This window comes from Colletes gigas, unplaced genomic scaffold (genome assembly GCF_013123115.1).
Source record: "Colletes gigas isolate AHSC1104 unplaced genomic scaffold, ASM1312311v1 Colletes_gigas_Sc00037, whole genome shotgun sequence".
Taxonomy (NCBI): Eukaryota; Metazoa; Arthropoda; class Insecta; order Hymenoptera; family Colletidae; genus Colletes; species Colletes gigas.
In genome coordinates this window covers 1,464,105-1,489,495 of record NW_025106666.1, presented here as the reverse complement: position 1 = coordinate 1,489,495, position 25,391 = coordinate 1,464,105, and the positions used below count along the sequence as shown (strand labels likewise).

Here is a 25,391-nt window from a genome sequence, read left to right as displayed (position 1 = left end):
AAAAAGAAAAAAAAAACAGAGATTTGTAATACAAATTGACTAAACGATGTACGTATCTCCATGTATGTATCTCTTTATCGTATTACATGCTCGGTGTAACGTATGGATAAACACGTTTTCCTAATGAAACATATGTTCCCGAGGAAAGCATACAAATAGAACTTGGTAGTACGGATATGATTGATTTGTGTTTAAGGAGTTGGAAAACGGGAAGTGAACTGATTGACGTGTGGGTGTTTTTAACCGTTTGAAACCGAGTACAAGGGAAATTTGATTATTTTGTTTTTTGTGATACATGCAGCCTTTGAACCGCTCCGAGTATCGTAAGTCGGTTCGGTTCGCGCAGCATTTAAATTCGCTCGAAAATCTCGTTCGTTAACGTTGTCGGACATTTATTTAAGAAAGCAAGCTGTAAGTGTTCCGTTCGTGGCTTAAATGTAAGCAGTTAGCACGCGGGTTGCTGGTGCCACTAGACATTTTCTCGTAGATCATTTGGCCACGTGGTCTCTGCCTAAATTAACCTTAAGAACATTCCACGTCAAATCAATCGCCACCAAAATCTTCTGTTTTTCATCGCTCTAATCCCACGTCCACTATTGCTCGAACTTTTAGAACATCCCAACATTAAGACATCAAATAATACTATTCGAAGAAGCAGGATGATTATTTTCTCAGAAAGCGCAGCCAAGTCATAGAAATATTAAAATACCACGACGAGCGTAACGGCTACTACTTAAACGAAACAAAGTGCTCTTCCTGATGTTTAATTTGTCGCGCATTTTACGTACTCGTAACTTGCTTAGATGAACACTTACAAAATTCAAATTACAAAGTTACAGAAAGAAAGATAGTTTAATTTTTAGAGTACACGGATTTATGTGAAACGATCCGATACTGGCATTGTACCGGTATTTATTTCAGTACTCGATGGCTTTGCTGGAATAATGAAACCGCCGCAACAACAATGCGACGAAAGTTTCGAACAATTGGCGATCGTTTTCGATGGAAGCGGGAAATTGTTTGGCGAAAAATAGGAAACGCGGATGGTCGAGTTTCCGCGGCGGTTCTTCTCCGAGGGTCTCGCGACTCGCGATGCGGTGCGGAGCGGTGCGGTGTGTTTTAATGTTGCGCTTCTACGCTCGAACATTTCGGGTTTGGTGTTTCTATTCCTGGAGCGGATTGACTCCTCGGGAGGTGCTATGCCCTGGCTAGCAAACACGACCAGTCGATCCGCGTCGAGTCGAGTCGAGTCAAGTAAAGTCGGTTGGAGGTTTGGTAACGTGGTTCCGCGGATGGTGCGCGTGCGATCGGAACAACGCTTTCAAAATTCTCTGGGAAATCGCCGCAATCCGTCTCCGTTCGTTCGTTCCTCGACCAGTGCGATACGTTCGTCGACGCGTTTCCTCGGCTCGTGTGGGAACGTTTAGGTTACTTTACTCGTTTCTCGTTTCTGTTTCCGTTTCCGTTCCCCGAACGGTCCCGATTTCGTTACAGCAATCCGATTCCACGGTGCGCGTCGCTTACCAGATTTAGTCTACAAAGGAACCGCGTCGTTCTCGGCGACTCTGGTAGCGCGCGTCAAATTCTTCGCAGTACCGACGATATGTTTATTAACGTCGCGACGAGCCACGCGAGAATGGAAAACGCTTCGCAATCGTGCAAACCCTTCTAGTCGTATGTGAAACGATTAGCGACGGTTTCGCGGATAGTGCGCATGTATTTGCGCATCGCGCATTTCTGCGCGAAAATCTGCCAATCCGAACAATTTTGTACGCGGAAAGTGAAATTAGTGGTCCGCGAAGAAAATAGATCCGACGGGGACTAACAACATTCTGCCGATCGAGTTTCGTTCCGCCGACACTTGTTCGCTTTCAAATTGTGGTAAACACGCACGAAAACTGTTTCGGTGACTTGGAATTTTTTTTGCAATTCTTTGATAGTGCTAGAGTAAACTTATATTATCAAAGTTCGGGTTGTTGTGCGATTGAGCGGACGAGACGCGCGTTTTCTGGGCCATCGATTGTCAAAGGGGGACCATACAACCCTTCGTTGGGCCATGCGAAAGAAAAGAAAATATAGAAACCCACGAATTCTGAACGGTCCAGAAAAGATATTATAGTAATACTAAACATGATATCGTTTGGGGTACGTGCAGGTAGTGTTGACATCACGAATCTCGAAGTAATTTAAGAGGTCAGATTAAAAATGCCTGAAATATATGAAACGTAATCGAGCAAGACACCGCGTGACGGTAGATTTTGGAACAATATTATTTTCAAGTTTCCGTTCGCTTCCAACAAGGTCGATTTATTAACGTGCTTCGCGGTACGAGTTCGTTGACTGATGCAGGGAATCTTTAGAACGATGTTTTTGCATACTGACCGAAGCGCTTCGCTCGTTCGACGCGAAGTGTCCAATTTGAATTTTAATAATCGAAAACGAAAGTTGATTTTCGAAATGGACAATTTTCCCTAAAATCTTTTCGCTGAAAGAACGATAGTCTCCGAATTTCCACTATTCTCATCGAATAGTAAAACATCGAATCTACCGGAATTTCGATTTTCTGATTGTAGTAGTGTCTGGCTATTTGGGAATCCCGTCCATTTCTCCCTCGATTATTTTCATTCACCTCGAATAAATATTATTTTCCTTGCCGGTTCGGTAATATATATTTTCATTGCCAGCGAGTAAAAAACACCAGTCGAATGAAATTTAATTCGAGCAACCGCATAATTCGCGTCGACGTTGATGTTTTATGTTTCCTTAAATTTTATATCTAAAGACGAATAAAAAATATCGAATCCCAGATGCGAGAGAAAAACCGGAAAAGCCAGACGTCGAACTTTTTAGTTCCCGAGAGAGGATCGACGAAATGGTCTCTCGCCGTGGAAACGTCGCTTCTCGGAACGCGGCGCGACGCTTCGACCAGGGGATTCAAAGAATTTTCACCGCAACAAAAAGCTTCTATTTCCGTAAAATTACTCATTAGATCTATTCTGGTATCCCGTTGACTGTTTCCGAAGATATGTATTAAGAATTTCGCGCGACACGACGATGGGTAGCGTTTAAAAATCAGCGATCGCGATGCAGTTTTGCACAATTTTCCCGGACGTTCGCGAAAGAAATGCTGCCGTCGAGGATCTAGGGCTCCTCTGGCACTGTGCGCGTTTCGTGCATTTCTCCAATAGATCTCGATGAAAGTGTCAGCTGTCTTCTCGAAATTGGGGGCTCGCGCGCGTTTCTCTATTTTTAGATAATCGCGCTTTGCGTTACAAATAGGAACCGCGAGCGTTATTATCGTACGCTACTTCGCGCCTCACGACAAAACCGGTGTATAAAGTAGAAAAGCAAACCTGCCGCGAGTCCCGTCGATGTTTTGTCTTCGGCGAGAAGAATCGCGTGGGCGTAAGTATCGATATTTTATGCGACGGGTGTTGCAGACTGAAAAACACCCTTTCGTTAGCGACAAATCTTCCCGATCGTTCTGTGCCGACACGTTTATCCTTTTATCTTCCGTCAACCGCCCGTTAAACTTATTTTCAAAGAGATTCTAAAATGTTTGTCACGTTTGTCAAATGAGGTTCAAGGTAGAGACATAGGATTTTCAATATATTTTCTCCTTCTTTCACAGATCGATGAGAGTAACGATAATATAATAATACATCTTCATGTGAAAAACACAAGGAAAAAATATTAAATTAGCCTTAACAAAGTTACTCGGTTTTAAGACACTAACATGGAAATACTACAAAATGATAAATGATCGTGAGGGATTTTTTCGAATTTTAAAGTAAAATCAATTAGACTTACATTTATCGAAGTTGTCTTTTCTTTCCTGTAACGAAAGATAATATTTAGTTTGTGATTCTATGTATATGTAAGTTAGAGATCGGTAATTCATTTTTTACCAAAATTCTTTTCCTGTAACCGTATTAATTGTAAGCTACCGTTTCCTACAACGTGTTCTGTACTATTTTTACTGCCAGTGACTGTATACAGGGGGTAGTGTATGCGGATTTATACATTAATCGTCGCGTAGATAGGCAGCACGATCTCTTCAAACGAGAATGTTGATATCCAATCGGTTAGCGTCACTGCTTTATATTAAGTTGTAAACCTGTTCCGAATACTTATTTTCGAGTCGAGTTAATTGACAAGCTGAGCTTAAACACGCTTTCCTGCCCATTTTTCATTTAGTCTAATTTGTGGCCCATTAGAGCAGCGGTGCACAAAGTCGCGAATCGAGTCGAGTCAAACCTTTCAAAATAAAGGCAGAAAATATAATTCTCTACTCTTATCCAAACATAATGTGCTTCTATTCGAACAAGGCTCTCCAATTATGAAGCCGAAGAAAGATGAAAATCTCAATAACATTACGCAACTTGCCAGTAGATCGTTAAAGCCAATTATTAAAAAGCTTATCCTGAGACTCGCATGCTTCCTCAAACTTCTAATGTCACTACAAGTCAAGGTGCAATATTTTAATCTTTCTACATTTTTATATTACGTTCGAATGGGTATATAATCGTACTCCACGGAAGATCTATGATTTCATTTTCTTTGGCTCAGTAACGAAGAAAGTTGCGCACCGCTGCATCAGAGGCAACGTTAGCTCTGTTTTGTCTCTCATTATCCCGTAATGGATGGTTAAATCAATTTCACCATTACAGATTGATATTAATCGTAATGTGATATGACAGGGTTCGGTAACATATGGCTCGAGGGCCATTTGTGGCCCGTGTAATGTTTTAAGATGGTCCCTCTTTCGTTTATTTAAATATTTTTAATTTAATTTTTAATTAGTTAAAAACTTTAAATATTTTTCAGGAATTAGCTGCTCTGTGTAGTTTAAAAGGAAAAAATCACCGAGTGTATATACAATTTTCAATATACGTATGTACATATAAAAAACTTGTTCTGATAAAATTGAAGCTTAAAAAATATTATCACTGGCGGAATGTTATAGTAGCAACTTAACATAAATTACACAACGGAAGACTATTCTAGAATGGCGAAAAAATATATATACGAAGGATATTTGATTATCCTAAACTCAGTTTTTGATTCTTGTAATTCAAATATTCTTGTAAAGTCAGTTTCGAAACGATAGATAAACAATTTCGACGCTACTTTCCGGTAGTGCTTCGTTCGTAATCACAGTGAAGATGGTTTATCGAAAAAACTTTAACAGTGAATGTGAATGGCGCGATATATGGCGCTCGGTGTGAAAAGTGAACATTTTCTCAGTCGAAACGACAATTGTGAAAACCTGGTTTGCTTTCGGTTTAGAAAATTACTTCGCCAAGAGAATTTCGCCGAATATCTTGGAAACATGAGCGAATTAGGTGGCGGGTTGAACATTTCGAAAAAGATTATCGTTCGAAAGTCCGGTTTTTCGAACACTTAAGACCAGAAGACCGACCAGCCGCGAGAGTTGGACAGAATTTACGATGCTTTGAACGAGGAATAATGTATAGAAGAAGATTGGCGGCGGCACTGGATCCTATCACTTCAAAGGATCCTACGTTGCCGAGATCGTTTAGCAAAATCTTTCGAAGATAACGCGACAAAGACTGTCCTTTGTCGATCGAACGAATCGGTTTTGGACAAAACTTCAAAGGTCTTTCTCTACCAGACTAAAAAAAGTATACACATCCAGATTTTTCGGACTCTAACGCTTTATTCCTCTAGGAGAAAGTTAGGTAACCAGCCTGAAATAGTCAATAAGTGATCGACAATTTGTCTTGGATTTCGAGGATAGACGAAAGGGTGTCTTCGACAGCGAAAGATGTGAAGAACGAGGATCGAAAGGATCGACGGACGATCGTCGTGATCCAGCGATACCTGTTCGTCCATTCCCACTGTCGATCTTCGAGTCAAAATGCTGGACATATTCCGAGGCTTGAAGAGCCTGATCAAGATCTCTCACGTGCACATCGACACTGCCGTCTTCAGGTTGCATTACAGCATGACTGTCATCCTGCTGATCGCGTTTTCATTAATCGTCACGACGCGTCAATACGTGGGCAATCCGATCGATTGCATACACAGCAAGGATCTGCCGGAGGACGTGTTGAACACTTACTGTTGGATCCACAGCACCTACACGATCACCGCGGCTTACAGGAAGCGGGAAGGTTTCGAGGTACCTTTTCCCGGTGTAGACAATTCAAAGTCGCATCCAGAGAGCGAACGAAAGGAGTACAGGTACTATCAGTGGGTCTGCTTCATGCTGTTCCTTCAGGTAATCAATTTTACACAATTTTTAAATAGGCCTTCTGTCGATCAAATATTTCTAGACTTAGGATCACTATGTTTCCAACTGTATACAGAACTTTTTCAGCGGATAAAGTGATAAGAAGTTATATTAGAGTAGGAAATTACTCTCATTTCGTTTCTACCATTTGAATAATGATATTCAAATACAGAAATATTTCAAGTTCGTTCGTAGCATTACAAAATACTTCAATAGTCCAAGCTCCATTTGTTTGTCTACTTTATTATTCGAACGAACATTAAACATTGAAAATAGAGTATCCTCGATTACGGAATCGTGTGTAACGATTTTCGATTGGTTCGGTTTCAGAGCGTTGGTCGTTAGATGATTAAGAGTGTACATTAGGACAGAAATTCTAGATACGTTCGGCAATGAGAAAAGCCGGATAACGAATGGACTGGTTGCGGCTACGATCGAGGAATTTACTCGCTGCTTACAGAAGCTTATATCTAGTTCATTGCCAAGAAGGAAACCCTAAGCATATTAACTCGTTAAACCAGTAGCTGTTACTTCGTCACCGAGGGTCGCTGTCGTACTCGTCGCCTTGACGCTCGGTCAAAGACGTTCCTCCACCCTCACCTTTTAACTGATCTCTTCAAGTAGACGTGTCGTTGGATGGAATTAGTGTTTTCCGTTGGTTCGATATCGATCCGCGAACGTTCTTGCCTTTGCTAAATTGCGTTTCGAAAACTTCAACAAGTATTCGAACCACAATAATACGCGGTCAATGTCTCAAAAACTTCAGATCCGATTAATCGAATGGATCACGGACAGATTTTGCTTCAGAAATTGAATTGACAGTTAATTAACTAACAACTAGGTCGGTTTAGATAAATAACAGCGAGAACGTACGTTTCGTGGAGGGATTAATCCATCATCTTCCGCGTGAATGGAGTCTCCTAATTACGTGGCCGAGATGGACCAAATCCAATTACTCGACCGAATAATTAAATCGTTTCTAACTCTGCGCGAACATAATTCAATGCAAGTAACGCAAACCCTCGATCTAAGTATAGAGCGACAATGACCCGAATATGTTTCATATTCTTTTTGCTCGGATTTTCGCGGTGTCCGTTTTTCTTTTGGGCGTTTCGCGACAACAAGTGCCGCTGGCTCGAAGCCAATCCTTAATAATCAACCACGTATACATTATTACACGTGATATCATAACGCCCTGCATTTTTCATTTTTTTCACCAACAACGTCATCGACATAAATCAACGTCATCCTTTCCAGGTCATAATCCACGCGAATCCAACTTATTCGACGCGTTTCATTTTTGATACGGCACGAATAACGAAAGACGTGATATCGCGAAAAAGGTGACACTATTTACGTACAAGCGGCTATTTGTGCATAAACTTTTTAGAAAAGATGGGCAAAAAAATAGTCCAATTAAATATGAATAATTTCATTATAAACATAGGTACCTGGGATACATATGTATATCGTTAACTTTATATAAATTTTTTCTAGCGCCAATTTACTCTTCTGCATATGTTTCCTCGGGTATAAATATTCGTAAAAAGTATTTTCAACGCGTAGGAGTGAAACATAAGCGTGAATGAGATACGAATAGACATTTTCATCGAATAAAAAAGTCTCTCATCGAATCGATTAGCTTCTGGCTTCGATAATTCTAGTTCTGCTAAATCTACAGACCTACAAGTTCGAAGTCTAACTCAGATGGAAGTGTGTTTCAGAATCGAATCAGTATCCCGCAGGTGTTTTTGTGTTCTTTCGGATGTTTTCCTATTTGGCAAATGTCTATAAGGAAAACGTTACATATACAGTTGTCTTATCAAAACAGTGATGCAATCAGTAAGATCGTATATTAAATACATATCTGCGTTCGTGTACCTCGATGCAGCTTATCACTTCAAATAGAAATTATTGCAAGGCTGTATTAGAAACAGCTTCCTTTAAGGAAAGATTAATTAAGACATTCTAAGAGCACTGGTATAATTCGTACACGGATTTGAATTATTGAAAAATAAATAAAAAATAAAAATCCTCGCCTTGATTCTAGAAAGGTTAAGGGAGATGGGTCAAAAATTAAACAAAATATAATATAAAAACAATGCATGAAAATCCTAGAAATACTTGTCATCGATTTCCAATAAGAAATATAGAAAATGAGATTAATGATTTAATGAATTTTTCACTCTAAAGTATAAGCGATAAAAGAGTTGGATCTGGAAAAGAAACAAGAACTAAATGACGCTAATGCGGCTCTACGAGCATCGTACTATGTTGCCGGAAGTCATTGAGCTACGTATGCAGGGTGTATTCGGACGAATGGCGTGATTATACGCAGTAAAGTATACATCGAAAAGTATATAATCGAAAAAAAAGAATAACATTTTTCGACGCGTTCGATCAGTAATTATTATTCCTAGTTATGCCACTAAACTCAGGACAGTACTCTATTTCCAAAGTCGATTTTCTCTTACTTTTGTATGTAGAATCGCTCCTTACTGGATTTACAAATATTGTATCTATATCCTGTAGATTACTAACATAGCTACTAACAATGATAGTTCGAAATCTTCGATTCGTTTTGTAGCAATAACTTAAATAGGTACAAAGGTTTCACAATTTCGTATCAAATGAAGAATTCGTTTATATCTACTTTGATACGATCTGTACACAGAGTTCGTTTCTAACAACTAGAAATGCAATTTCAGAAAATTGTATTGATCTATGAAAACGGCGTAATATCTGGCAAAATCTTGTTCAAATTTCCCTCGTATTCGAGAGGAAGATACTTAGAAGATCATATAAGTTATGTGTTTAGCATCGAGGCCAAGGGATGCCTCTCAAGTTCGGCCAGTCTTCCGACGGCTTGCTTTCGCGCCCCACGTGTGTCTGTTACCGTGTCCGAATACTCGTTCCAATCTCTCATTCTTCGTTCTCATTTAATTTTCGAACGAATCTCCGCTTAAATTTCTTTCTAGTTTCCGTCTAATTTAAATTTCTGATCGATAAACAGCAAAATTGTAACCGGCGTGCATGCTCGAACGACTCGCGTTTGATAACTGCGTCTTGACCGCGCGTATCAGAGGCGTGGATCCATGGAAAGAACAGGGTGGAAACGAGTGGATCTTTGTACTCGATAGAGAAACGATCATCACGCGATTCGATGAGAAGAGGTCGACGTCGGGATATGGGAGCTAGGAAAACGGACGGGACCAGCATCGTCTGCGTTTCGACGAGCTTCTGTCGCAGGGGCAGAACATAAGCAAAATGCACAGAGCGGAACTGGTGTTGCCAACTCGATCGGAAAATTCACTTTACGCAGAGTCTTCCGACGAGAATCGCCAAAGACAACACGACGAAGAGAAAGAACCGAGCGATGTACAGTAACGAACGTACGCGTGGCTCCGATTTCTAACATCCGGTGCAAGCTTTCGATTGTACGGTACGTCGGAGCAGAACTTGAGAGAGGATTTAATGGGGAAGGATAGCGAATCCTCCCGACGCTAAACATCTTCGCAAGATATTGTATCTTCGATCGAGCTAAAGCTGTTTGAAAAATTCTTGACCTGTGGCCCGTACGTAAAAAACATCCACAAAAACGGATTTGTACGACGAGGAAGAAGGCGATTGTCTTCTCGTGGAAAGAGATTCCAAGCGGTCGAAGGCGACTGGCCGTCCGCAACGAAAGAAAATGCCTCTAATGTTAAAGATGATCGACGTGTTTGGTTCCCTGCGGTCTCTGTTCAAGGTTCAAAGGATATCCGAAGACACGCTGATATTCCGACTTCATTATCGCGCCACGGTGGCTCTTCTTCTGGGCGGTTGCGTGACTTTGGCGTGCAAAAGTATTTCTGGCTCGCCGATACACTGCGAGGCGTCCGGTTCCGTGGACAAGATTGTCTTGGAGACCTTCTGCTGGCTTCATACCACCTACAGCATGGTTCACGCGTTTAATAAGAGTCTTGGACAGGCGGTGCCTTATCCCGGCGTCTCGAACAGCAAGGGCGACGGCATGCACGGCCACGCGGCTCATCCCTTAGTCAAACAGCACAAGTATTATCAGTGGGTCATCTTCTTTCTGCTACTCCAAGTACGACACATACGCAATTCTTTTCGTTGTCGCGTTAATTCCCTATTTAATTAAAATACCATCGTGTGTAGCACCATTGGTACTGATTATCAATCGCTAGAACATATAAAAAATGGCGAGAGTAACACGATGTGTCAGAAGAACACAAAAGAGTATAGAAGTACAAAAATGCAACTATGTTCTTTTAATAAATAACAATTAATTTTCTTTGCATCGAACGCATGGAACACCAAATGCTTTTCAACGATAGCGTATTATATGCATATGGGTGTTTTATATTGTAGGTAAATTTAATGTTCTTTTAATTTTTAGGGACTCAAGGGCCGCGTACTGCTTGAGTAAGTCAGGTATTTATAATGTGCTCATCGTTTCCTGGTTATCGATTATTTCTGACTAGATTATAACAATACTTATAAACCAAGGTTGTGCCAGATACCTTCGGCTGGCTTCGCCGTAACAATAATACCGTAAACGAGTTCGAAACGCGAAAACCTTCTCGCTAGAAGGTTACGCGAAGCTGTAAGTAGCAAGCAAACTGATGCGATTATATACATATTAATATAATATTCAAGCAACTCGATATCAAAGTGTATATTCCTGATCGATACAAATATTCGATACCTATTATCGGTAGAAATATTTTTCGACTGCTCGGTCAGTAGTACCAATACATACGTGTGATCTGTGTGTGAACGTGTATGTGTATTATTTTGATGCGTTATAAAATAATCTTTTATTCAAAGAATCACGTGTACCGATAAACTTTTATTTTTAATTATGTTATTACAGTTTAAAGCAATTTAAACGGTCCGGCACTTTGTGCGTATCAAGCTAATATTTCACTCATCCTTGTTTCGTTATTTCCGCTTACATGTGCGAAACGTGTCTGAAATGTGCCCGTTTTAAGACCGACATCTCGATCTTTAACGGCCCTCGTAACAGAATTCCGCGGTGATACATTTAGCATCCTGGCCGTCTCCTGGCTAACGTAAACTCGTTATCCAAATGAATTGCTTCTAAATCAACAGCAATTAATCAATCCGTCAGCTTAAAACAATACTGCCGTTTACTACGATTTTATCTCTCCTAACGAAATGCACAGCCAATTTGATATCTTTATGTGCGTGCCAAGCAATACACGTAAACCAACACGCGACCAAAACGCGAACTAAAACTTATCTTCAGAGTTTCTGGCAATAATCGTGGGCAAATTTTCACGTGCTTCGCTTTGATACATGTTTTACACTCTCGTTTCCTCAAAACAAGCTACGTACTCGTTTCAAAACTTTCACCTTTCGCGTCACGGAACACAGCAATTCTACGTTAAGAGAAACATAATCGTACAAAATTTCCAGCCAAATAAATCATCTCGATTATTAAAATGGTATTAACATCGAAAAGCTCGTTTTTACGCGTTAATTATTTCCGTTTACATTTATCGAACAAAGTATAGCTAAACATATCACCGGATTTATAGCAAACGATAATTCCGTACAGTGCTCCGATTGTTTAGCCATAACCCATAACGCATTCGACGAACGTGTTTTTCTTAAACACCGATTCTTCTCGGCGGCCGATGAAAGAATACCGAAACAAATGAGACTGCCTACCGGTTGGAAATACGAACGTAATTTTAAGGAAACGGTATCGTTCGGATCCGGATAAAAAGTTTGTCGATACGCTGTTCGGATTTACGATCGTTCACCCACCTCCGTCCCTTTCGTTGTTTCTTTTCCAGGCGATCCTTTTCTACACACCCCGATGGCTGTGGAAAGGTTGGGAAGGTGGGAAAATTCACGCGCTGATGATGGACCTCGACATCGGTCTCTGCTCCGAGGTCGAGAAGAAGCAGAAGAAAAAGATGCTACTCGACTATTTGTGGGAAAATCTTCGCTATCACAATTGGTGGGCTTACAGGTACTACCTCTGCGAAGTTCTCGCCCTGGTCAATGTGGTCGGTGAGTGGCACGTTATTTTTTCTTACCGTCTCAGACTTCTCTTTCATCTTTAACGTCTCGAACGTCTCTGTCTCCGATTTAAAATAACAATTTTTACCATCGCCGAGCGGATTCCAAGACACTATTGCAGTCGTTGTCGTCCATTTTGCACGCACCTCGGTGTTATTTTCGATGCTTCCAATTTCAAACAGCCCGACTTCTTTTGAACCCGAACTGTTATGATATCGTATGTTTTCGCACGGCCGTCAAATCTTCCCATTTGTCGTTCCTCCATCATTTTCCTCAGACCTTTGTGCCTCGATATATTTACCTTCTTCGGTTATTTGTTTTGTTACTTTTACCGAATCGATATTTCATCCTTGGCCGACGGACATTCAGGTGGTATTTGCTTTTGTTATTCCACATTTTTCCTCGAATTAGCAAGTACGGAGCACCGATCGTGACTTTCATCCGTTTCCACCGCCGGTGTTCGCCGTCCATTTCTTTATTTATTCGTCGAACTGACCTCTCGGCACGCTTGGAAAATTCTCAGACACGCGTTCATCTTGCGCGTAGAGGCGGGTCATGGAATAGGCAACCGGTGAATGAACGATTCGTAATAAAATTTGGCAACGTTACAACTGGCCAGGTACTACGCCCAAAGAGCCAATCTATACGATCATCCGTCAGCTTTCTTCAACCTCTATTTTGTTCTAGTATGTTTCCGTCAATCACCTGTCTCGCGCGTGTTAAAAATTTTCAAATTCTATGACAAAATGAAACTAAAAACTCTAAAAGGATTTTTTGCAACGCGAATCAGTTCAAGTCCATACGTTGCAATTAAACAAAAAAAAGAAGGTACTTCAGAAAGAAAGATCACAATTACAAAGTTTATAGAAAAAATATGGTTATTTCTCAGTAAAAGCTGTTATTATTTTATGTTCGTTTCACAAAAACGTGAAATAGTTTCTTCCTTACAAACGAAGTTTGATTCTCGTTTACTAGATCTTTTTGCGTAAAGGTGTTAGGATTACGAATATATGGATTAATTAACACAATAAGGGAATGAACGCGCTGTACCGGTATCGAGAATTTGGCCAAAACCCAATACTCGTACCGATTATATGAACGACTTGCAGAGTTCTGTCGCTATCGAGGAGCTGGCTAAAGCCCAACGCTAGTAACGAGAGATCGTCTAAAAGATATTCTGTTTCGTAGTCCAATATTCGTAACGCATTCGCCAACAGTCTTCTACCTTCTCCGCTTTCTGCAGCTTCGCGGTCCCATTTTATACCGTATCTCGGTACAAGAGGAGTCTCGACAGCAGACGCTCGCGCATTTATTACCAACTTAAACTCTACAAGACCTAAGGATTATTTATACGAGCTAATTTATTCGGTATAGAAACCGATATAATGATACTAAATAATAGAACAATGAAAAAATATGCTTGGGCTCGCCACCTAACGCGTATGGATTCTGATAAGGCAGAGATCGCCAGCTATTTTATCGACGGATATTTTCGCGGGCTTAAATCAAAACGCACACATTTCTTTTCGCAGTTTCTGCTCCTGATCTTTTATCCCTAGCTTTCAGTAACGATATTGATTCTATTTAAATGTTCACCGACATTAGTATCTTGGAAAAACGATGTGTAACCAAATAAATGTAATTTAAAATTGAAAGTAGACTCGACGCACTTACGTAGACCGGACAAATTTCATGATCGTTTGTCAGTTCCATAACGATCGAGGTTACAAAATGGGCTTGAATATGCACAGGTCAAATGTTTCTGATGAACCGCTTCTTCGACGGTGCCTTTCTGACGTTTGGTATCGACGTGCTCAGGTTCCTGGAATCGGATCAGGAAGACCGGGTCGATCCAATGATTTACGTGTTTCCACGGATGACTAAGTGCACCTTCTACAAATACGGCGTCAGCGGTGAGGTCGAAAGACACGACGCCGTCTGCATATTGCCTTTGAACGTCGTCAACGAGAAAATATACGTATTTCTCTGGTTTTGGTTCCTCTTTCTCGGCGTGCTCAGCTTCATAACGGTTTTATACAGGGTAAGTCGATCGAATATGGTATCTCACCAGCCGAAAATTTCATTTACTTTCTACTTTGCAGATCGTAATTATATTCTCGCCGCGAACGAGGGTCTACCTTTTACGATTAAGGTTTCGTTTGGTCAGAAAGGAAGCCGTCGAGACGATAGTTCGACGAAGCAAAGTAGGCGATTGGTTCCTTCTGTACATGTTGGGAGAGAATTTGGACACGGTAATATACAGGGACGTGATGCACGAATTGGCAAACAAGCTCGCGTCCAGACACCATCACAGCGTGCCTGGAATCAAAGGAGAGCTTCAGGAAGCTTGATCTAAGTAAGTATCGCTTTTAACAAAATTTTGTTTTTATCTTATCTTTTTCTTATTACCTCATAGAAACGTAACGATTTGCTCGGTAAGAACACTCGATAATCGAAAGTTCGCGCGGTTGTTAGACAACACAGAACGCGCCATGCGTCGCGCCAAACAGATTCAAAATGGCGACTTCTTCTTGCCGCCACATATTTCGCAAGAGTAAAATGGTCACTACTTGTAAGCTGCGCATTTTTCTTTCTTAGAGAAGATTGGGAAAAAGTTTATTCAACTTTTTTATATAGAACTTAACATTTAATAACGTTTGTTCAAAACGTTTATTTATACGTTTTCAACTAATAAATATACACGCACGCGTATGCATTAGGAAATGTAAAAAAGTACAAGAGGCAGACACGTTTTTTATACTTTTCAATCCCGTCGAGAAATAACTAAATTCGCTGCGTTTAACGTAAGAATTGCATCGAAGGTTCGAAAGACTTGACAGAACAGGCCTGATCGGTTGCAGCGGGGCCTATTTAAAGCAGTCTCCATTTTCCTCCGTTCTCCATCGCGCGATATAAATTCTGTACTGGCTGTCGGTCCAAGTTACATAAAACTTCTGAATACGCATCGTACATGGATAGTTGTAGGCCCGATATAGGTGTAACGCACCGTCGATACCGAGACCTCATGCTCGCCGGACATAAATTTCCTGGCAACAAGCTTTTGACATTAATACGTTATCCTATTTTCAGCACACAAGAGGTTTCCTTCTGCTGAATTTCGATGTGAAATAACATACCATCATCTTAAAAGCAGCGCGTGCGAAATATCAGTTGTAAAAGGAAAGAATGCAACGCGGTATTTATCGATGCAAACGACAATTACTTGCAACCATTCCGCTGTGCAAGGTGTTTTCCATTTTGAACAATCTCCATTAGGGACGACAACGTAACGCAATTACTTTCGTTAAAATCAATGTCGATGATTCGTTTCCTTACCGCATAGACCGATTTTCCGCCAACGGGAACGCACCAAGGCACAAAACCACCAACAGTTGGGTTTAAATCTCTACGATTTACGCTACGACCACTCCGAGCACAAACGCCTATTCGGTATTCCACAATTCTGTCAAATAGTTACAATAAACGATTGAAACCGTTAAATAAACTTAAGGTGGCTCGAAGAACGTTATTCGAAACGGCACCCAACGAGTAATAAAACTTCTACTACGACGTTTTTCGGCATTCCATGCAAGATCTCAGATATTATTAGGTCGTATCTTGGTGCCTTTCCAATAGATAAATCCCTCGTGATATACGTATGTACACAATTTCGTACAGACTGATTGATTTTGGTGGTGATGCCGATTTGAGTGGATCGTTTAAATCATCCGATGCATGCTTTTCGTTTTCGGCGTCGGTTGGATCAGAATTACGCGGCTCGATCACTTCCGGTCAAAATTGAACTTTATTTTGCAAAGCATTGCATCGCAACAACGATACAGCGATAGACTAATAGAAAATCCATGTACGATTACTTTTGCAGATTGCCTCGGAGAGCCGTGAAAATTCAGACAATTCTCGAGGCGAGAAGAAGAATATTTTTTAACGAAAAATGGGGTTACAACGGATGCCAAATACGGAGATCCAAGGACCAGGCACGAAACAGGATGAATCAGATTTTATTTAATATGCGAAGTGTGTGTTTTTCTTTTTTTATCTTCTTTGTCAGCGACGATTGCATCGATTCTTGTTTATAAGTCTTAATCGTTATCCGTGTAAAAGACAAACGACCGGTGTACATCGCGCATTTATCGAATGGCTTCCGACGATATCTCTTTTTTTTTATTTTCGATCGTTCAATTTGCAGAATTCGCGTAGTCGCCTTTAGACGCCGCATTCAAATGGACCATTTTGTAATCGGTACATTAACAATTTCTTACAACGAACGAAACGTGAATTATGAGAAAATGGTTTTGTCCGTCAAAGGTTCTAGCTGCCGAGGGCATAAACACATATTCCCTCGTATTTAAATGTCTACCTCGTGCAGTTTCGTAAAAATTCGAAGCATGGAACGCTGCCATTTTCTCATAGAACGCTTGTTACATCGATAGGAACGAACTTACAGCGAGGAACAATGTATTTTCTTTCACAAAGACTGTGTTAACGTAAATAAACTCGCGTGTAACTTTTACCGGAGTCTTGAAATAAATGTATTTTTATTTAAAAGGAAACGTAATAAATCTAGTTTATCGTATCGACAACGTGAGAATAATAGCATGTAGCTTTCAACCATCACCCCTACCTGGCCAACCGCGGTACCATTCTAGATTATCGATCGGATCTACAGTCTCTGGTAATGGTCAACCATTTCGTACAGAAATCGACCACGTAGATCTACATTTGTTTGCACAGCGGAACAATAGCGGACACGATTTTCCAAAAGGAATGATTAGCTTCCAATCTCAGCTGGAACAAGGACTTCTAAAACTTTGTCCTGCAACCTAACTTCCTTGGAAGAGGTGGGGTTCAATAAAACGTCATCAATCACCTCCGACAATACTCCCTATAAACTAACTTTGATAATACCAACTGAATGGATTCGACGGCCTAAAAATCTTGAATTGGCCTAAAGGTAAAATCGCATATTTCGAGTCTAATTTATTTCTCATTACAACGATTAACTCTTGCTAACGCTGCATCACTCAAAGGGCTCATCTTTTACTGTACAAAGTATTGCCACACACGACCATTTCTGGCCAGTACTGGCCACACATAATATTTTCGGTAATGAATTTTTTTCTCGAATGTACGTAGGATTTCGGGGGTATGTGGATTAATAAAAAATGATTGTAATTGACCCTCGCAACTAAAAATATTTTTTTTAGAACGATTTGAAACTTTTCAATTTCGCCGAAAAAGTCCACCTTCCTTAATTTTTTTCTCGAAAATGCATAGGATTTCTAGAGCATGCCTATTGACCAAGAATGATTGTAATTAGCCCCCGCAACTAAAAATATTGTTTTCAGAACGATTTGAACATTTTTAATTTTGTCGAAAAATTTAACAACTACTCGAATTTTTTTCTCAAAAGTGCGTAGGATTATAATTGACCCCTTTAGCTAAAAATAATATTTTTAGAACGATTTAAAATTTTTTTTCGTCGAAAAATTTGGGCACCTACTCCCTGTCGATTTTTCTTAAAAATTCGTTTTTGGTTTTTAATAAATTTGTTTAACACTGTACAGAAATTTTGGGTAATACTTTTTGTAGGTACCCATAAGCTCTACTTTAGAACAAATTTTCAATGAGATACGTTCACTATTGTGAGAGTTGTGGACGTTTGAAAATTGAACCATTTTTATAAGGTTTTTTGAATATTCTTGGAATTTCTATGTATTCTTCGCCAAACTACACGCAGTTCGCCTTTTGAAACTTTAAAATCGCCCGATCCGTTCAGGAGTTATGACATTTTAAAGATTCGCATGAAATTTCGGGGAAGCATTTCTGGCTACAAACTACATTTTCGATAATGAATTTTTTTCTCGAAAGTGGATTTCGAGAGTATGTCAATTCACAAGAAATGATTGGAATTAAACCCCGCAACCGAAAATAATTTTTCCAGAACAATTTGAAATTTTGTAATTTTGTTGAAAACTTTGTCCACCTACCCCCTGCCGATTTTTTTACAACATTCGAATTTTCCTCCGAATTTTCAAGTCGGTATGGGAGTCAGATTGGGCCCCAAAAGTCCATAAGGTTTAAGGTCTACTAATATACCTCGTCTGTGGATCAATATAGCATTTTCTCTAGACACCGGTCAGCGTCTGGTAACACTGACTCGACCTAACTATTGTAGTTGCTAGAGTCAACAAAACTAAAAATGCCATTTGCGTTGTATTTTCAAAATGAGAAAATATAAACGCATAAACATATGCACATAACCATGCTGAAACGTTTAGTTTGAACGTGGATAAATACAAAGATAAATAAATACGTCAGTAACCAATAATTTGAATGACACTAACATGAAAATTACATCAACTTCACAACTTAGTTGAGTATTTAAATTAAAAACACGACGTATCAGTGGAGATCAACATTTATTCTAAAATGTTTGAACGTTTATCTTCACGTCCTTATGAACGCTTAGGTATCATACTTTCAACATGCATGACAAATTTTATTATGCTATTTGTTACAAAAGTGTTATATTCATATATCGCATCTTATGAGCACGATATAGCACAGAGATGTTTACGATTTTAAGTCTGAGATTGAAACAAACGTAACAATTGCAATTTTATAAATTAGTTAATAAGTAGGTTAACTAATGTTTGTATTTAACTAGACATATTAAGAGTGAATGCAAAAGAAAACCCTGTAGCAACGATGAACGAGGCAGAGGATAAAGGACTAGAAGATCCTATTAGATGTATATTTTTGTCAGAATTTCATCACATTGTGGGTCCAAAAATTACTTGTCAGGTTAACAGAAATTCTATATATCATTCCTACATATCTACTTTTTTCTCCAAGCAATAAACTATAGATAGGATTTAATTCTTTTCTAGGTACCAGATAATTTTATTTCAAAGGATATTTTCGATAATGTGAGCGTTTATATTATACCAAAGGCACAATTACAACGTAGCACTATAACAGTGTAAGCATAGTTTCTGATCAAGAAAAATTGATTTTGAATAAATTTATGAAAATTTTCATTTCATTCCAGAACATTGAAGGACTGTAAGATTTTGGGATTTCCTGTGAAAATCGACGACAAGAAATATGCAAGAAATGCATTTTACTTTAATTTGTGTTTTGTCTGTGATGCAGAAGCTCGTACAGTGCATTATGAACCTGTTGTTAGAAAGATGTCTGATTTTTTAGTAAGACCTTATACCTTACAATTTAATGAGGTAACTTACTTAAAAATACTATTAATTGTAATGCATACTTTTAGATGGCCCTTGAAGTAGAAAATTGCTTTTTATCAGCATCTGATGATAAAACAAGGTTAGCGCAAATGCTCCAGCAGGTAATGCAAGATTTAAATTTACACAAAATGTGTACATTAACAGGTAAGAACAATTTGTTGCTAGTAATTTTCAATGAATGCATTAAAGATATAAAACAATATTTTATTAGAGGGAACAATGACATCCCACTTGAAAGTCATAAAGTTAGCACCCGAGCCAAAACCAGTTCTTGATCATCAGGTACCCATATTTTTGGAGGGCCGTGAAACGTTTCAAAGCGATCAGTGGGATTTGACTACTCAGCAAGTACTGCCTTATATAGATGGATTTAATCATGTTGCACGAATAGCAGCCGAAGCTGATGTGGAAAATAACCTGGTTAAAAGCTGTGTGCAAAACCTTGTGTAAGCATTTAAATAGAAAAATTTTATGTTTAACATTCAATTATTACAATATTTTTTATTTATTTTCAGCTATTATGGTGTTGTAACATTGATTCCAATATTTCAATACAGTAATGTTTATACAGCGACTCCAAAATTAAAAGAACTAGCTGAAAACCCAAAATTACAAGGGCGATGTATAGCATACGCTTCTAAATTTCGTGAGTTTGTAATTTCAGTAAAATGAACTACAAAAGCAAAAGCACATTATATAAAAAGTTATTTATTTCGCAGCTAGACAACCCGCCTATCTTAGGGACATATGTCGAATGTATGCAAGTATGACACACGGCAGCAGCATGAGAGACTTATGTCAACGATTAAATCCACAGAATTTAAGAATCAATGAGAAAAAATTGGTACAATTCGGTCTCATCGAAGGCCTCATTCGTCGAGTATATAAGGTTTGTTTGTCATTTTTTTTTAACGAAAAAAAATGTATTGTAAGAAAAATTCAAAGGTGTTTACCTCTGGTTGCAGTATCCAATATATCTGACAGGATCTCCTTGTAACGAGGAAATGAAGAGTAATCCGATTTATAAGTACTTCACAGGAACGTTCAGTCTCGATGAAATTTGTTGTAGTACGAGTCAATCGGCGGCACAAATCGAAGACATCGTCGAACGCGATCCAAATGTTGTTATGTTATGGAAGTAACAAAAAAGTAATGTCCTGTGGATTTTACCTTCTACACTTTCGATAAATGCAACGAACTTTTTCATTTGAATAGATACACGATATTTCGTTAAACATGTCGTGTTCGATTAATCGATAGATCGCAATTTGGTAATGACCAGTTTATTGTATACTCTCGATCATTCGTTTCACTTCGTTAATGTACATTTCAGGTACTTTATTGCTTCTCATTTCATCACATTTCCTCTCCATTGCTACGCGCAATGTTTTTTTACGCATTTCGACGTTTGTACGAATTGCCAAACCTTCCTCGAACATTTTTTTTCTAGATTCTATACGTTCTCTTTCCTTCTCGTTTACCTGATGACAACAGTGGAATACGAATTCGTAGTTTCTTTTGATACTGAATTTTGATATTTGCAACAAGTTTCACATCAATTTTCTGTATGTATTGTGGAAATAACTAGTGATAAATGCACAAAACGAGAATGTATTATTGAAACAAAAACAAACCTGTTTCAGTATTTCGCTCCTGTGAATTAAAGCTTGTCGTTGTTTCTTTTCAAGTTGTTCTTGATCTCGACAAAAAGCTTCTTTCTGAACTCGTACAATTTTTTCAAACTCGCGTCGTTCCCGTTCCAGTTCAATTGCCTGCATTATTCGTTTGTTAAGTATTTGTTTTTCTCGTTCCTCTATAAGAAATTTTTGAGCCTCTGCTCTTTTCAAAGCTTTTTCCTTTTCCTTTCGTCTCCACTCTCGTTCTACTTCTTCCTGAATCCGTGCTGCATTCAATTCGTCGATACGTATCTGAAAAAATACTACCATGTGCAAATCCTGTAAACATTCCTCTGTGAATCTTACAAAGATCAATTTTTATTGGGTTTGGAAGAGAGGGTTGAATTTTAAATACAGAATATTTCACTGTATACTATAATTGTAACTACATAGTATTTTTAATACACTAAGTACAGTATAAATATATCGTATAAAATATTAAGCAATAATTATTTAACAGGTTTTAATTTGATATAAAATTCTTGTATAAATAAGAAAGTTGTAATACATTGTTATTCAGAAACAGGTAATACTATTCGGATAAAAATTATGTAATAAATAATACATAAAATGCGAAATATTTATTCATTGCAAATATTCAGATAAATAAGAAAAATCATAAACATTCTATAACCGATAAGATTAATAATTCCATTAATTGAGTAGATGAATACTTGAATATCTTTAGATTGCATAGCCTGGGTCGCTACTCTCGCTTTTTCCTCTTCCTTTTTTAACTTTTCAAGCCTCCGTTCTTCCGACAATTTTTTTTCTCTCTCCTCCTTCTGTCGTTGGTACTCTTGAATACTATAAAACATTGGTCGATTTATTAATTATTAATTACAAACTTAATAACGAGTTTTACCTAAGATTAATGATTTTATTTTCGTGCTCTTCCATGGCTTTAAAATGTTTCAATTGCTCGTTTCCTTCAGCAATTTCTTGTCGAATTCGTGCATGTTCCGATTCTTTGTTTTGCAATTTTGCAATTTCGTCTTGCTGCCAAGCAATATTGTTTAAATTAATTAGCCGGCTTTCCTCCTGCTTCCTTGCAAATTCTAGCATTCTGTGTTCCTCATTCTCCTGTATTTGATCCTTTAATCTGTTGGCAAATTCTAATTTCCGTGCTGCCTCTTCTTGTTCTTTCTTAAGTTCTTCTTTGATTGCCCATCTTCTTTCATTTTCCATCATATTGTTGAGACGTTTTTCTTCTTCTTCCAATTCAAGTTCAACCAGTTTTTTCTCTGCTATCTGCAAAGGTATAGCCATACAAGTATAGAATTGGTAGTTTAAAAATATAAAAGGACACAAAAAAAAGATTTTTTTTATTATATCACACCTGTGCATCTCGAATGGCACGGCATTTAGTTTCTAATATGATTTTGTTGCATTCCTGGATTTCTTCTTCCTGTTCAAGTTTCATGTCCTGTGCTCTTTCAAGAACGTGTTTCGTTCTTTTTCTAGCTTCCTCTTCAATTTCAATTAATGTTGCGCTTTTCTCTCGAGGTCGATGCATGTCTATTTTTTGAAATTCTTTTTTCCTTTCCAAGCTTTCCTTTATAAGTCTTTTTCTTTCTTCTTTTTCTGCTTCGAAAGCTACTATTTTTTCTTCTTTCGTCATATGACCACTACATTCTCGAAACTCTTCATATTCTTTTTTCGTTAGTATTTTTTGCGGCGCCGTTTTTTTCTTGGGAATTACTTTCATTCTTGCTCCTCTATTCTTAACTCCTCTTTCATCCAACTAGATATGACATTTCAATATTATTTATTAATAGGTTGTTACTAATAAAATGTTTGACTTATTTATTTAAATATATAAATATTTGAATACCAAGATCATTCAATTATTGCTTTTAATAATACACTCAAGTATTAATTAGTTATAAACATCTTACCTGTTTAAATGTTACAATGTAAAATATTTATTAGTATAACTTTTATAATAAGACATTTATTTATTATTTCATACACTTGTATACACAGTACACATACACTACTAAGAAGTATAATTATGGATTTACACAAAAAATAAAATGAATGTGTAAAGAAAAAATGTATTATAGTTTAAGCTGTTATTAATTAAAACGATAAGCATAACTTCAAAATCGTATGATAATTTAAGATAATTTAATACAGTGTTAAATGTTTAAAGTAAGTAATGTGGTTGTAATTCAAAAGACGTAGAAGAATTTAATTATTGATAAATGTAAAAGTTGGAAAAAAGAAAAAGAGAAAGAATATTATTCAAAAGAAAAGTACCTCTTTTCCGTTGCACGAACAACAACAATGTTTCAAATGATTTGATTTACATTGAGTGGTTCGAGTACACACATTCTTCGGCAGATTCGAACATATTTGATCTGCAGATTTTGAATTTCTTTGATGCTTTGCATTATTAGACGGTAGTTTACAAACAGTGTTTGTCTTCGACATGTTTACTTTATGCACCACCATTTAACACTTTAAAATATACTATTTTCTTCCCGCGAATACCATACACAAAGGTCAACGTATCACATGTACAATCTGTAGATTTATTTAAAAAAAAGAAGAATATGTTTATATATTTTGTATTGTTGTAAATGTCAGTGCAACAAAAATGTGGTTGGATCGACCATGATGAATTAATATCGCGGACTGATGTAAAACAGTAGTCTATTATTTATAAACAGTAACCGGTGATCGCCGTGTTTGTTTGTTCGATAAATTCAGCGGCACGTTCCGATTATTCAAAAATAATTTAATATGCTATTAATAGCAAATGTTATTTTTATGAAATTGAAAGAAAAATACGTAAACTGAAGTAGTTTAATACATACGAAGAATGAATAAATAATGAATTATTAATTCATAGTTATTTAAAGAGAATATTGATTAATAGAATTATTTTTAGCGATATTTTTGAAGAATATCTCACAGATTAATTTGCAATATACTGTCTGAATAAAGAGATATTCGTGCGCCCTTTTGCTAGTTTAGATGTAACTTTGTAAATTATTTTTTAAAACAACATCCAGACGAGTGAAATGGTGGACAGAAACTATTTTAAGAACGAGTCCAATGTTTTTCGTTATTCGTAAATAAAATTTGCTGACTCTGTACGACGTTAATTATCATCGATGAAGATATTTAAGATTTTCATTGTTTCATTGCGATTTATTTCTATAATGTTCATATCGCAAATATTTTATTTTATTCTTCGAGCGACAAAGAACTGTCTAGACCGACGATGGGGTGATTCACCCCTTTTGTCCGTGTTGCGTATCGTCGCCGAGTTTCCCTACGACGTCAGCTTTCCTCGGGTGGGAAAATGCACATGTGACTATGTACGTGTTCTTGTCGATTAAGTGTTCATGTTGGAAGTTAAATGTGTGATCCAGATATAATGGAATATCGGAAACTTGAATATCGAAGTTTAAATTGTCTCTAAAAGTATATTACCATTTCCAAGAACCACTGTCTCTGAATTATCGTTTGTTACGGTGTCCGCTCAAACGCATTTTTCCACAACAATTCTACTACTTGTTATAATCAACATAATTGTATAAATAGAAACATAAACTACATAGTAATAAAATACTGGGATGCATTAATCGAAGATTGCATTTTATATTTATAAATTGTATACCTATAGTTTTGTATTTCAGAAAATAAAATTTCTTTTTTATTAAGTTCTATATTTGAAGTATCATTTTTAAAAAGGGCAGTTTTATTCTGTACAGTGAGTACTAATTGTTCTTAGATGTGTATTCGAGGGAAGTACACGGCGTAATGATTATTTGGCGAATCGATTTTGTCAGGTAGAACTTTTGCATTTAAGTATTAAACAGTACCCAAAGAATGAAAGAGTCGATCGATATCATGCATGCATTTTACACGAGCGAGTTAAATATAACTTCGGCCCTGTATCAAGACACTATTGTTAAATAAATAGGTAGAAAGCAAATCTAACATCGATTGTAGTGGGCATAGTGAATACAGTAGCAATTACAGCAGGTGCAATAACTACAGTGTTAGAGGTGTTTCCTCGAGTTCGCGCTAGTTTCGCAGATTACAATAAAAAATGAAACTTTTTACTCTTTTATATTAATAAATCACCCTTTTGCACTTCTGTGTATTTTG

The 25,391-nt window shown here is 37.8% G+C and overlaps 3 protein-coding genes across 9 annotated transcripts; 2 read left to right on the top strand and 1 right to left on the bottom strand.

Moving 5' to 3' along the window:
* Positions 1-1,239: 1,239 nt before the first annotated feature.
* Positions 1,240-16,844, top strand: LOC122402553 (innexin shaking-B). Of its 7 annotated transcripts, none has more exons than XM_043405433.1 (7): positions 1,240-1,881; positions 2,990-3,405; positions 4,828-6,244; positions 12,085-12,304; positions 14,065-14,354; positions 14,416-14,669; positions 16,197-16,844. In XM_043405433.1, the coding sequence occupies exons 3-6, from the start codon at positions 5,882-5,884 to the stop codon at positions 14,662-14,664; spliced, it is 1,122 nt and encodes a 373-aa protein (XP_043261368.1). In that variant the 5' UTR covers positions 1,240-1,881; positions 2,990-3,405; positions 4,828-5,881; the 3' UTR covers positions 14,665-14,669; positions 16,197-16,844. The 7 variants fall into 7 exon arrangements, with proteins under 7 accessions (XP_043261368.1, XP_043261365.1, XP_043261367.1 ...); XM_043405430.1 differs by having other exon boundaries at positions 1,240-2,155; positions 2,808-3,405; XM_043405432.1 differs by having other exon boundaries at positions 1,240-3,405; positions 4,828-4,893; positions 4,967-6,244.
* Positions 16,845-18,684: 1,840 nt separating this feature from the next.
* Positions 18,685-20,878, top strand: LOC122402496 (GATOR complex protein NPRL2). Its single transcript, XM_043405325.1, has 9 exons — positions 18,685-18,803; positions 19,002-19,138; positions 19,225-19,316; positions 19,386-19,542; positions 19,617-19,734; positions 19,802-20,036; positions 20,106-20,236; positions 20,310-20,479; positions 20,556-20,878. Exons 1-9 carry the CDS (start codon positions 18,764-18,766, stop codon positions 20,730-20,732), a joined length of 1,257 nt encoding a protein of 418 aa, XP_043261260.1. The 5' UTR covers positions 18,685-18,763; the 3' UTR covers positions 20,733-20,878.
* On the bottom strand, positions 20,762-23,751 carry LOC122402495 (cilia- and flagella-associated protein 45). Its single transcript, XM_043405324.1, has 6 exons — positions 23,529-23,751; positions 22,606-23,010; positions 22,132-22,517; positions 21,941-22,073; positions 21,225-21,518; positions 20,762-21,071 (listed from the first exon to the last, which is right to left on the bottom strand). The coding sequence occupies exons 1-6, from the start codon at positions 23,721-23,723 to the stop codon at positions 20,874-20,876; spliced, it is 1,611 nt and encodes a 536-aa protein (XP_043261259.1). The 5' UTR covers positions 23,724-23,751; the 3' UTR covers positions 20,762-20,873.
* Positions 23,752-25,391: the final 1,640 nt, after the last annotated feature.